The sequence below is a fragment of the Phymastichus coffea genome, unplaced genomic scaffold, assembly GCF_024137745.1.
Source record: "Phymastichus coffea isolate CEN01 unplaced genomic scaffold, Cenicafe_Pcof_1.1 PCOF00286, whole genome shotgun sequence".
Taxonomy (NCBI): Eukaryota; Metazoa; Arthropoda; class Insecta; order Hymenoptera; family Eulophidae; genus Phymastichus; species Phymastichus coffea.
The window spans coordinates 1-12,325 of NW_026707097.1; the positions used below are offsets into that span (position 1 = coordinate 1).

General features: G+C 35.9%; 2 protein-coding genes across 3 annotated transcripts; one reads left to right on the top strand and one right to left on the bottom strand.

Annotated features, from left to right (window-relative positions):
• The first annotated feature begins 453 nt into the window (after positions 1 to 453).
• Positions 454 to 8,998, top strand: LOC131674712 (tyrosine-protein kinase Src64B). Of its 2 annotated transcripts, none has more exons than XM_058953552.1 (7): positions 454 to 631; positions 1,002 to 1,262; positions 2,208 to 2,418; positions 2,815 to 3,068; positions 3,294 to 3,535; positions 3,610 to 4,078; positions 4,323 to 8,998. In XM_058953552.1, the coding sequence occupies exons 1-7, from the start codon at positions 589 to 591 to the stop codon at positions 4,535 to 4,537; spliced, it is 1,695 nt and encodes a 564-aa protein (XP_058809535.1). In that variant the 5' UTR covers positions 454 to 588; the 3' UTR covers positions 4,538 to 8,998. The 2 variants fall into 2 exon arrangements, with proteins under 2 accessions (XP_058809535.1, XP_058809536.1); XM_058953553.1 differs by having other exon boundaries at positions 1,002 to 1,133.
• Positions 8,999 to 9,432: 434 nt separating this feature from the next.
• Positions 9,433 to 12,210, bottom strand: LOC131674710 (uncharacterized). Its single transcript, XM_058953550.1, has 3 exons — positions 11,937 to 12,210; positions 10,661 to 10,948; positions 9,433 to 10,309 (listed from the first exon to the last, which is right to left on the bottom strand). Exons 1-3 carry the CDS (start codon positions 12,062 to 12,064, stop codon positions 9,973 to 9,975), a joined length of 753 nt encoding a protein of 250 aa, XP_058809533.1. The 5' UTR covers positions 12,065 to 12,210; the 3' UTR covers positions 9,433 to 9,972.
• Positions 12,211 to 12,325: the final 115 nt, after the last annotated feature.

Below are 12,325 nucleotides of genomic sequence, written 5' to 3' on the forward strand. Positions count from 1 at the left end.
GCAAGCCACGAGGGAACGTGGCGAGCTCATTTTTAAGACGCTCGGACCGTGCGTCGTCGAAGCGTCGGTCGTCCGAGGCTTCGACGATCCTCCACTTTTTTTGCCTTTCCAATTTTTATGCACTGGATAATTCAGAGGCAATTATGAACGCGCGAGATTTTATCGCGTTACGCTCTGTATATGCTAAGTTCGTGTGTTCCGATCGATTGACTTTTCAGTGTATCTTTATGTCTTGCCGCGAGTCCGTTTGCTAATCGAACCATGCGAGCATAAATTGTCAATGTTTTGGCGAACGACCGTTCGATTTTAGAATTCGACGTCGTCGTGCGACGGACCGGCAGCTGTCACGTGATCAACAGCTAAGCGAAATTCTCCGCTAAGAAGGCATCGAAACAACCCCATTGTCGGTTGAAATATGTAAAGCGAATTTTCGTGATTTTTTTTTTTCAGATGCCGTCGAGGATGGCGTCGAATCGCTCGGCTTAGTTGGTGGCTCGGCAATCCTCAGGGACGAACTTCCGACTCCGCGTTAGAGAAGATAGGAGATTTGAGTGACGGTCGGCTACATACTCAGCTCGGATAGTCAAAATGGGTACATGTTGCAGCAAGCGGCCTGAGCCGCAGCCGATCGGTAAGGGAAACGTTATGAATTGAATCGGATGTAAAACTGCGTTGACTTATTCGGCGATCAAAGTGCACGGAGCGAGCGAGAGAGCAATGGCTTGATAAGTCGAAATGAAAGCCAATTAGGTTAAACAAATAAGCGATTGCTCTTCGTACGAACGGATGGAAGCTCATATAGGGGATCCGCCATCATTTCTCATACGCTCAATCTTGGCTCTCGCACGGCTTTGTTTTCTCTGAACCAATTCGTTTTATGTCGAGTCGTGGGACCATAAATTTAAGTCTCTTTTTCAGTCGCTCGCCCAATAACTTTAACGAGAAAAAATAATAAAACACCTTCTACCCCGCACATAATTTTTGATTTATTTTTTTAACAGGCTACAAGAAAGCCGAGGTAGGACTGAATTCGAAGCACAGCAACGGTGGCTCTCTCGACCGCTACACAGCCGATCCGAACCAGAGGGGAGCTCAGTCGCGAGCCGACATTATAAGGCCCCGACCAACGCCCTGTAAGGCACTGCAGCTGTTAGCCGTCGCCACGCCGGCGACGCTGGCACCGCTTATGCTACCCGTAGCTACTGCTAACCATCAGCAGGCCCAAGCGCGAAAATTATGCGCCAATGGCCCCTCACCTGCATGTGTGTATCTGTCGTACAAACTTGAAGCATGCTGCACCTTTTTTTAAGACAAATAATGGGACCTTTTTCGGAATATTCCGCGAACTCAAAACTTATTTACTTAATTCAAATTATGGTTTGAACAGTTAAATTATTAATGTGAAATGAAATACGTTCTTATTAGCAATCAATCTCAAAATTGATTTAAGGAATTAAAAAATAATGCGTTCATTACGATTTTTTATTATTAATGAATTTTAATAACATGACGCCTCTTAAATTGAGAACGTAAACTTTTTATTAACTGCCATTAACATAGTCGTTGCATAATTCATTTTCTGTAATATTCAAGTCTTTCTGATCATACGATTAATCGATGGAACTCCATATTTCAGTTACAACTTTATAAAGACTATGTCTTTTATTTATGAAAAATATTCAATGGAGATCTAAAAGGTAGAAAGAAAAGGTTTGATAGTACATGTTCATAAAGTGAAGATGATTATTGTTCTTTTTTTTAATTGACAATGTGACTAGTTAATAATTATTTTTTTATTAGAGAATGATATTCTGCCTGTTAGAAAAAAGTTAATATGTATGCTTCTTGTGATGCTGCATCTGCTATATCAATTAGCTATATCCATTGGTGAAAACCACATGTCAGTTTGTGACCTTGTCATGTTATCCTTAAGCACGTGGAATCGACATTGTAAATATATTTAGTTAACATCTCTCTCTCTCTCTCTCTTTATATATATATATATATATATATATATATATATATATATATATATATATATATATATATGTATATATACTATCTATAGAATCTACGTATGCTACAAAAATAAACATAGCTTGTGCGTCATTATTGTTATTGATAATCGATGTTAGAAACCGCTGTGCAATCTAGAATCACTTGTGCAAGGAACGCCAACTAATCGGTGTCACTTTTCACACACGCAGCGCACTCGCAACGAGCGAACAAGATCGTGGTGGCTCTCTACAACTATACGGCGCGCGAAAGTACCGACGTGAGTTTCGTCAAAGGGGACCGAATGGAAGTACTCGATGACTCCGAACATGACTGGTGGAAGGTGTTGCATCTCACTACACTGCAGGAAGGATTAATTCCGTATAATTTCGTCGCTGTGGAAAGATCCGTCGAGAGTGAGGAGTAAGTTTGTTCGGCCATTTGAATAAAGTTAATTCGTCATTGTAAATCGAATAAAGTATTTCATATCTTAAAGTGCAAATGGCCACTGGATTAAATCAAGTGGTGTGCAAAAAGTTTTCTAGCTTGAAATAGGAGAATTAACGCTTGCGCACAGTTTAATCTTGAAAAGGTATTTGCTTGCCAAAGTATATTCGTTTAAGATCCTCAAGAGAGAAAGCTGAGAACTTGAAGTGTCTCTTATGTCTGAAAAGTTTAAGACTTGAAAGTTTAAACTTTAGTCGAGACTATGAAATAATATAATTATAATAACAATGAAATAATGATAACATTTTTAGTGAAAACATAAAAAGTTGATTGTAACTTTGACTAAACGTATCAATAAATTTTGATTTTCAGCTGGTTCTTTGAGAACGTTTCGCGCAAAGAGGCGGGTAAACTGCTGCTGGTAGACGAGAATCCTCGCGGAACGTTCCTGGTAAGGCCGAGCGAGCACAACCCACGTGGTTACAGTTTGTCGGTGAAGGATTGGGAGGAAGGACGCGGGCATCACGTCAAGCATTACAAAATTAAGCCCCTCGACAATGGTGGCTTCTTCATAGCTACTAACCAAACCTTTCCAACTTTACAAGCTCTCGTTTTGGCTTATAGCAGTGAGTACTATAATACCCCTTTGCTTTTGTTCGAGTGCGTGATTTATTGTTTACGTGGTTTGTCATTCGCGACAGTAGCGCTAAAAAAATTATCAAAATTCTGAGTATACTTGAGGATTCGTATAATGGAAAGTCACAGTTAATATAGTTAATTCGAATGCGAATTCCGTAAAATCAAATATTTCCGTTAATTTTCCAAGTGAATGATAAATTTGGTCTTTTTAGAAAATGCACTTGGCCTGTGCCACGTATTGTCGAAGCCATGTCCAAAGCCACAGCCAGACATGTGGGATTTGGGTCCGGAACTACGCGACAAATGGGAGATCAACCGTAACGAGATACAACTCATACGTAAACTTGGACATGGTAACTTTGGCGAAGTTTACTATGGCAAGTGGCGTAACAAAATTGAGGTAGCTGTGAAGACACTTCGGCCCGGTACCATGTCGAAAGAAGCGTTCCTACAGGTAAGCTTTTTTCGGTATTTCATCTTGTCCAAAGAAAAAAATTATTTTCTATTTATTTATTTCATTGAGTACAGGAAGCTGCAATAATGAAGCAATTCCGACATCGTCACCTAGTAGCCCTTTATGCGGTTTGCTCCAAAGAAGAGCCCATCTACATTGTACAAGAATTCATGTGTAACGGCAGCTTGTTAGATTTCTTACGTACGGGCGACGGTAAATTCATGCAGTTCGAAGATTTGATCTACATAGCAGCGCAGGTAGCATCGGGCATGGAACATCTCGAGAGCAAGCAATTGATACACAGGGATTTGGCGGCGAGAAATGTACTCATCGGCGAAAAGTACAAAGCGAAGATCTGTGATTTCGGGCTTGCTCGCGTTATCGAGGACGACGAGTATTGTCCACGCCAAGGCAGTCGATTCCCTGTTAAATGGACTGCACCCGAGGCTAGCATTTACGGCAGGTTCAGCATTAAGAGTGACGTCTGGTCCTATGGTATTCTACTTATGGAGCTATTCACTTACGGACAGGTTCCTTATCCTGGTGAGTCACTTTTGTGGTCGTTTATTGATTTTTTTTCAACGTGGTGTAGACTTTGTATGCATGAATTGAATGTAGAGTTACTTGCTCAATTGATACTTTAAGAAACTTTAATAGCTGGCACTTTGGGATTACTGTAAAATGAATGTTGAGCGTTACATTAAAGTCATCTTTCTATAATGATTGACAGTAAATTTTTGTTTTATAAAAATCTGAATACATGTCGATAATTATTACTTATCCCCAGGTATGCATGGACGTGAGGTGATAGAGCAGGTGAATAAAGGCTATCGAATGCCTAAACCGGTTAACCATCCACTACCCGACAGTATCTATCGATTGATGCTACAGTGTTGGGATGCGGTACCGGAAAAACGGCCAACTTTCGAATTTCTCAATCACTACTTCGAGTCGTTTAATGTAACAAGCGAAATACCATACTTGGAACCACCAACAGACTGATACATGGCCCATCATGTAACTGGTCACATGGTGCCACACCACGCCCATTACCATCCACATAACGTCAACTGTGCCATGGAATTTTATGGTATTTACTGCTGAACGTGATAAGAAAGCAAAAAATGTACTGCTGCACATTCTTCGGATTTACTCACATGGATTCTTTCCTTTTTTTCCAATCCAAATTAACTTACAAAATACTGTCACGAATGATTGTTTTTCCTGTTTTGCACCTTGTTACGTGGAAGAGACAAGAATATTTTACAATACGACAAAATATATTGTTTGGAAAATGTTCAAATGTAAATTGTCAAGAGAACGGAAATAGCGATCGAATCATTATTAAATTTTCAAAGGTGATTTTTATTGCAAATATAATAATGATTTCGATACGACCATTCAAATTTTCAAAAACCAATTATACTTTGACGTATTTTCTGGATCAAATGCTTGACATTTACAATTGAAGCAAGCACTATACAATTTTGTAAAATACTTATAAAAATAGATGCGTCTTCCATGTAACAATTAATACCTCCAAGCAGCAGGAAAAAAATGACAGTGCAAATGATCAACGATAAAAGACTCCATGTGCCATAAAAATAAAAACGCGCACGCATAATTTGTATACGTGCGCACTATTATCGTTATTCGTTGTGTTTGAAACGGAACAAAAAAGGAAAATATGAGCGTGGATTGCCATGTATAGAGTCTTTGAAAAAATAAGTCATTTTTACACGAAAACGAATTCGATGACATGAACGCAAAGGAGTTTTAAGAATCATTTTAAACAAAGTATTTATGAATGCAACAAAAAGTAGATCTGTTTCGAATTGACAATTAAACGTAAAACTGTTAGGGTAAAACTAGTTACCGCGTAACTGCAAATTAGTCTGTTAGAAGCAGTTACTATTTATATGAATGAAGTAAAAAAGAAACAAATTAAAGAATATCGATATAAAAATGTTTCGCGAAATATAAGAGTTAGGCTAATGGAGTTTTTTTTCTAAATATTTCAATCCTGCGACATAGAGGTGTCTGAATGGTGGGTCTGAATGGTGAGTTAAATTTATAAAAAATAATACATTGACAAATTCGATAGAAACCAATAAAATACGAAGACGCATAGATTCATTCTAATATTAGATAAATAAATACATAAATCACCGTAGAATTTTGTTAAAACGAGTTTGAATAGTTAATAAGTCGCGGCAAATTGACAAATGCATTTAATATACATACGTAATTGATGGACTCAGTATTCGTGCAAAAACCAAGAAATAAGCAGAAAAACAAATAAATTCTTTTATTTTGCTGTGATTTGAGCTGCCTACTAACGATCCATGACTCTAAAATGACGTATAAATGATGAAAATAAATAGCATGAAAAGGGTTTTATCGCACCGTTATATCTACAATTAATTCATCTATAACTAATGAGAAATAAAATTAAGTCGTCAAGACGTCAGATAGTAGATAGTATACATGGAATATTTTGAAGAAATTCTATTTTTCTTTGTGGGTTCTAATGAGGATAGGTTACCGGATATGTCTCTTACACTAAAGGATATATACTGTAACGGAGTTTTCACGATTGGTAGCGTAAACAAGTCACTAAAAAACAAATATGATAAAAACTCATGATATACAAAGTTCGTTACTAACTGAAGCTAAACTTAAAGCAATGGATGTTACTCGTGCAAAGTAATCACGAAAAAATGTAAAGATTATCTTTTTGACACCAGTATGGATCCCACCACCGGCACAATAAAACTGTTACCTTTCCGATAACAAAAATTAAAAAGTATGCCGTTCGTCGTGTTACTTGATAAACTCAAAAAATTCAATTTTTGTAAATACTCGATTTTGTATACACGATACTAGATACTACATTGCTAGGCAAAAAATCTTTATCGCAAAGGGAAAATATTTTTAACATAGATATTTTATGTTAGTTGCAAAAGATATATAAAGAATGCAAATACAGGCATTGCAATTTGACGATACTATTTTTACTTTAAAATTTTAAAGTATTCAATATAGTATTTAAAAATATAAATTTTTTATTTAGTTCTTTAGATTTTTGCCGAGCAATCATTATAAAATGTAGATACTCTCAAATTACGGGTCAAAGTTGTACGGCCCATGTAAACAAAATGAATAATTCAATGACACATCAAAATAATGTGGTAATATCTTATTTTATAAGCTAATGAGGATAATATGAAAAGCATTTTTACGGATGCTAATGCACCGAATTAATAAAAACACAAAAGAGAAACGAGAATCAGTCGCTTTTCAAGTTGAAAGTTTTCAATGACAAAATCGCATTTGAGATTACAGGTTTTTCCATGAAGTGTACTTCTGCATAACTTTTCAAAATTTTCGAAAAAGAGCGATTAGATTCTCCATCGAAAAAAAAAAATTTAATAAAAGTGTATGCCAAATTTTTGATAAAACGACGTTTTATCGTTTGATTTGACTCCTTCATGCGAGATGGATGAATTCGAATACCAATACTATTTATCGTATACCAATTTTCAATTAGTATTAGCTTATTTAAATACCAATGAAATCTATCGTAACTAGCGGACATTAGATTGAGAGAGAAAAAAAAAATCTGACTGATATGAAATTGAAACATTTGATGACTATTAGACCATTGCACGAAAGATTTATCATCATTTGTCACTCATTAATTTTGTTAAATGTGGGACCAAATAAGGTTTTGCATTGTTCCAGTAAACATTCTTATGTACTGTTATGACTTGTAATTTCAGTATTTCTCTTCTAATCACAGTGACAAACAACGTGCATTTACTTTATTTGTTTATTGCCAACATTGTATTCCCTGAAAACGAGCTGCCGCATCAAGAAAATACAAAGCATATTTGAAAAAAGCCCTAGAGACGTTAGAATTTTATATGTAAACTTCGACAAAAAAGATGAATATGAATTTTCTCCCACGGTGCTTTTCTCTACGACTCACGATCACTCATACATTTTGTATACTATCATAGCCTTTAAGATTTTTTCTATAAATATTTTTAGTCGAATCTCAGTGCTGTTTCATAGGACTCCTGTTATGCATGGAAATTCGTATTCATCAAGAAATCAAGGTAGTCGAGCGATTGATCCAGCGTTTGTCTGGTTCATCAGCGCATTTTGTACATTTTTACCTGCGATGTAAGTCATTAGAAAAGAAAAAACTTTTTTTCTATTTAAGTATTCTATTCCACAAATGTCCAGCATTTGTCACACACACAAAAATGAATCTCACCTATGTGCTGTATCCTGTGTTCACGTATATGAAACACACCTGTATTTTTTTCATATATCTATAACGTGTGATGAGTAAAGTATCAGCGTATATGATTATTGTAATTAGCGTGCTTGTTAGATGAAAGAAAAATAGGCTAACGAGAGCATTCTTTGATGCGTTAAATGAGCATACTCAATTGCGACATTTTGTTTTCTCCTGTGAATTACAAGAAAATTAACGTTGGGAAGATTCGCAGAAAAATAGAGGAATGGCCTAGCAACATAACATTTTCATTTTTGCAATTTAAAACGCTTTTCTTGAGTATGCCTGATTTAACATAGTCGTCGTTACATATTCTGTCCCAGAGCCATATCGAAGTACATACGTTCGCTCTCTCAGTGACTTATAGATGCAAAAAGGAAAAATAAAACGGCCAGTCGTGAGAATCGACTGTGCTTCTCGCAAAGATAAAAAAATGATACGTTTAGATTGAGTCCTGCTTGTTTCCTGGCGAAGAAAAAAGAAATTTTTATCGAGAACGTAAAATAAACGAGTCTATTTTTGCTCGACAAACCTAGTAGGTGAATATTTTGTAATGAATCGTTGAGAGAAAATTATTATATTGTGCAGAGTGTGCCTGGGTGTGTACGCCGCGTTTTCGTTTTCCTACTTTTTCGTCGACGGATTCCCTCCTCGGGTGCTAAAACGAACGCGAATCCATCCCGTATATCTATTTTTGTCTCGACACGGCGCGTCATATATATATATACACTCTCGCATAAAGTGTAATTGTAAAGAAAAGAAACCATCGTCGACGCGCTGTACTTAAAAAACAAAGAGTTACTATACGAGAGAGACGCTATATAGCAAGCTGAAGTATAAGCGAGCGAGCGGTGAAAGATCGAGAGGTGAACGTACGATGAGTCATGTCGCGAGCGCAGATTTCGTCCAGCATAGAATGAGAGAGAGAGAGCGAGAGAGAGAGGAGACACTTTCCGTTCCGCTTCTTTTCCTGCGAGCGAGTATATGTGTGCATGACTTTTTCTTCTCGACGTGTCGGTTACGGGACTCTTGATTTAACTAAGAATTTATATAAAAATGCTATCGTCATTGTTTATTGTACCAAAGCTCTTCTTTTTTTACGTGCTAAGTAATTTAATTATTATTTTGTAATATTAATATAATTATTATAACGCATATGGAGATAAATATATTATGTATAAGTACGATAAAAAACTATTTGTGTACGATTTATTTTATATACCTATCATATACCTGTACAAAATTACCTATACTATTCTTTAGGTGCAATATTAAAAAAGTTTTGTTTATTAATTTACATCATTTTAAAACGTTATTTTGTTGTTTATTATTTGATTGGATATTACCAGTGTATTTGAAAACATTCAACTCTAAAGAATTATTGATTTAGCTAGACCGATAAGCCTTGAAATACATTTCTTAAAATATTGGGAGATAAGTTGTGACACTAGTGAAAAAAGAACCAAGAAATGTTTGAATTTATAAAGTTTATTCTTCACTGTTTTATTTTATATATATATATATATATATATATATATATATATATATATATATATATATATATATATATATATATATATATATACACATGTGACTAAGAAAAAACGTTCTTCATAATATAATAATATAGATTTATTGAAATAAAAATTCTATTAAGAACCAAACACTAACTCTAGGAATCCATACATAGAACCTTGAGTACGTAAAATGTCAAAATGATTTTTATTTTTTCAACTATATACTTATTTTATTTATTTTTTTTTATCTTTTGTCGATTCAGCGCACATATATACATTGGACATAATTTTTTTGTATCTTTTTAGTCCAGCTAATGAACACGAGTCTGCTAAAGACAAAAAAAGCTCGTTGAAAAAAGGAGATACAACAATGATGCAATGTAATATGGATACAGTCTTCATAAAAATTATAAATCAGACACTAATTAAACCAAAACCTGCTCACCAAACGATTTATTCAACTCTACATGTGCGAACTATGTAATTTAGAATAAATTTAAAAAAATAGGAAAAAAACATAAAATAATATCGTAAAAAACTAGTCCTCGCGGTAGGGATAGTTGAAAGCTTAATAATCAATAAGAATATTAATGAGATTTTGTTTTGATCGAACTTCAAATGTACATCATTTCGGCCATGTGAGACATTTTCTTCGGTATGTGCACAAATTCTTCGAAGTAGCTGGCCAACTCGTCGATTGTCACGTCGCATGGAGGTGGCGAGAGCCTAGCTTGTACCGAACAAGTGTGTCCATTATTTGAACTACTACCGTCAGCCGTTGTGGGTCGTTTGAAGTTGTTGGGCATTGTATTACTTCGGGCACGTTGAAAACTATTGGACGTGTAGTTCTCCGGCAAATTTGCATCATCTTTTGCTACACTGGCAGTTGAGCTTACGTTGAGGGATTTGAAGTCTTTTGTTACCGAACCATGGCCAAAGGTCGTGGTTTTACTGAGGAGAAAAATGTTTCAAAGTGAATTTGATTCAGAATAGATCGACAAGATCGATTAATAAAAACAATACGTTTGATCGATAAAGAAACAAAAAATTGCTGAACAGTGAATATTTTGTAGACAATATCGTTATTAAAGCAATTTTCAAAAGTTCTTTGTTTATTATAAAGTTAAACAATATTCAGTGCAATGTATGCCACTTCTGCTTAGAAAATTGTACATTATAATCTTACAAACAGTTGACGCAAAAATCTTTGTGTCAAGAAATTTTAAATTTATTTGTAGAAATGGTAGAAGTACCTTAGATTAGACGTTTGCTAGAAGGGTACACACAGTAAGTGATACTCACTCAGAAATACTGAGCTTGCAAGCTTTCTCCAGCAATGCACTGGCTAAGTTATCGCTAAGATGAGTTGGTTCATCACTGCGCAGTTTGAGCACCGCCTCGCGGATGATGGATTCCTTCTTTCTGTATGTTTTGTAGAACACATCATGCATCAACAAACGGTGGTAGCTTGCTAAGGCGTTTTTTCGTTTACAGTATTTTGAATCTTCACGACGTGGTTTCGTTTTGACCAGCGCTTTACTGTTTAGGCGAAAAGGATTTGCCTGACATGAATTGTGACACTTTAACGTTCTGAAAAACAAGAGTTATGTAAATTATTATTTTGAAAGAGTGTAATATTAGAGATACAAAAGGGAGATTGATGACTTGTTATTTTTACGCACTATTTCGTTTGTCGTAAAACTATTGAGCAAGTCGAGGACGCAGGAATTACCGACCGAGTCTCGTTTTAGTGACGGAAGATAACAAAAATAATAGAAGAATACACAACGTAAGTTTGTCAATTTTTCTCAAAAGTAATTAATATGATAGTCAACAAATGTTGGTGCATACTCTTAATCAATAAAATAAAGAGCAATCAGTTTCGGAAAATAGATTTGCTTTGGAGGAAAGTTGGAAAACCTGGACATAGATAAAACAGAAACCTTTATCGGTATCCGACATCCCCAAGGATCAGACTTTTGATGCCTACGTATCTATATCCATTTGTATACATATACATATATACTAAAGGGCATTGATATAACACCCATTTTAAGATCGTCAAGTGCGTCATCGAATTTTAGCCCATATTATTCAAAAACGCACTCTCACGTGCGCATATACATCCGATATTTATCCTTGATAAATAAAGTCAACATTTAAAAAATAGCGTTAAACTTTTTTATTTTGAAAAGGAAGAAGTTGACGCGACAGAAACAATCTTTATTTAGATCCCCTCCCATACACGCAAACGTGCATACACAGACATATGAATAAAAACGTAATTATTTCCCGCTAAATCTCTAATGAAAGATGACAAAATGAAACGCATGTTATTGCTACAGGAAAACGCAAACAAGCACTCGCGCGACAATAACATCAACAGAAATATCCAAAATTTATATTATAAATAATCTATTCGTCACTCGTGTGTAGTAAACACACAGTATATATACACACAAAGAGAAACGCGTCTTCTGCTCTCCACGAGTTTATCATGACGTAGAAGTTTAACACAAAGAAGATTCTTTCTTTGGTAGTCCAAGGTCACCATGACGATGCTCTGATATAGACTCACCGATGTTGTCGTTCAATTTCCAACCTCGCGAGACTCTCAATGGGACCAAGCAGCAGCTCTTCCTCATCCGTAAGCTGCTGCTGCTTGTTCACCTTCGACTCTGCTGCTTTTGTCTGCTGGTCCTGCATCTTCTTCTACGAAGCATCAGTCCACTCATATACACGGTACACTGCGAGTACAAGCAATATCAGACACGCAGTAAACAAACAGACCGATTGGCCATCTTGGCACACACTGACGACGGCTCAGCCAGGCAGCTCGAATTTTCCGGAACGACCACGAACTACTGCGACGCTCACGTATACTTGCAGACACATACAACGTACATTTTTCATTTATCGCCTTTCCTTTCACAGTTTCACCCAAGGGAGCGCTCGCTTATAATGGGC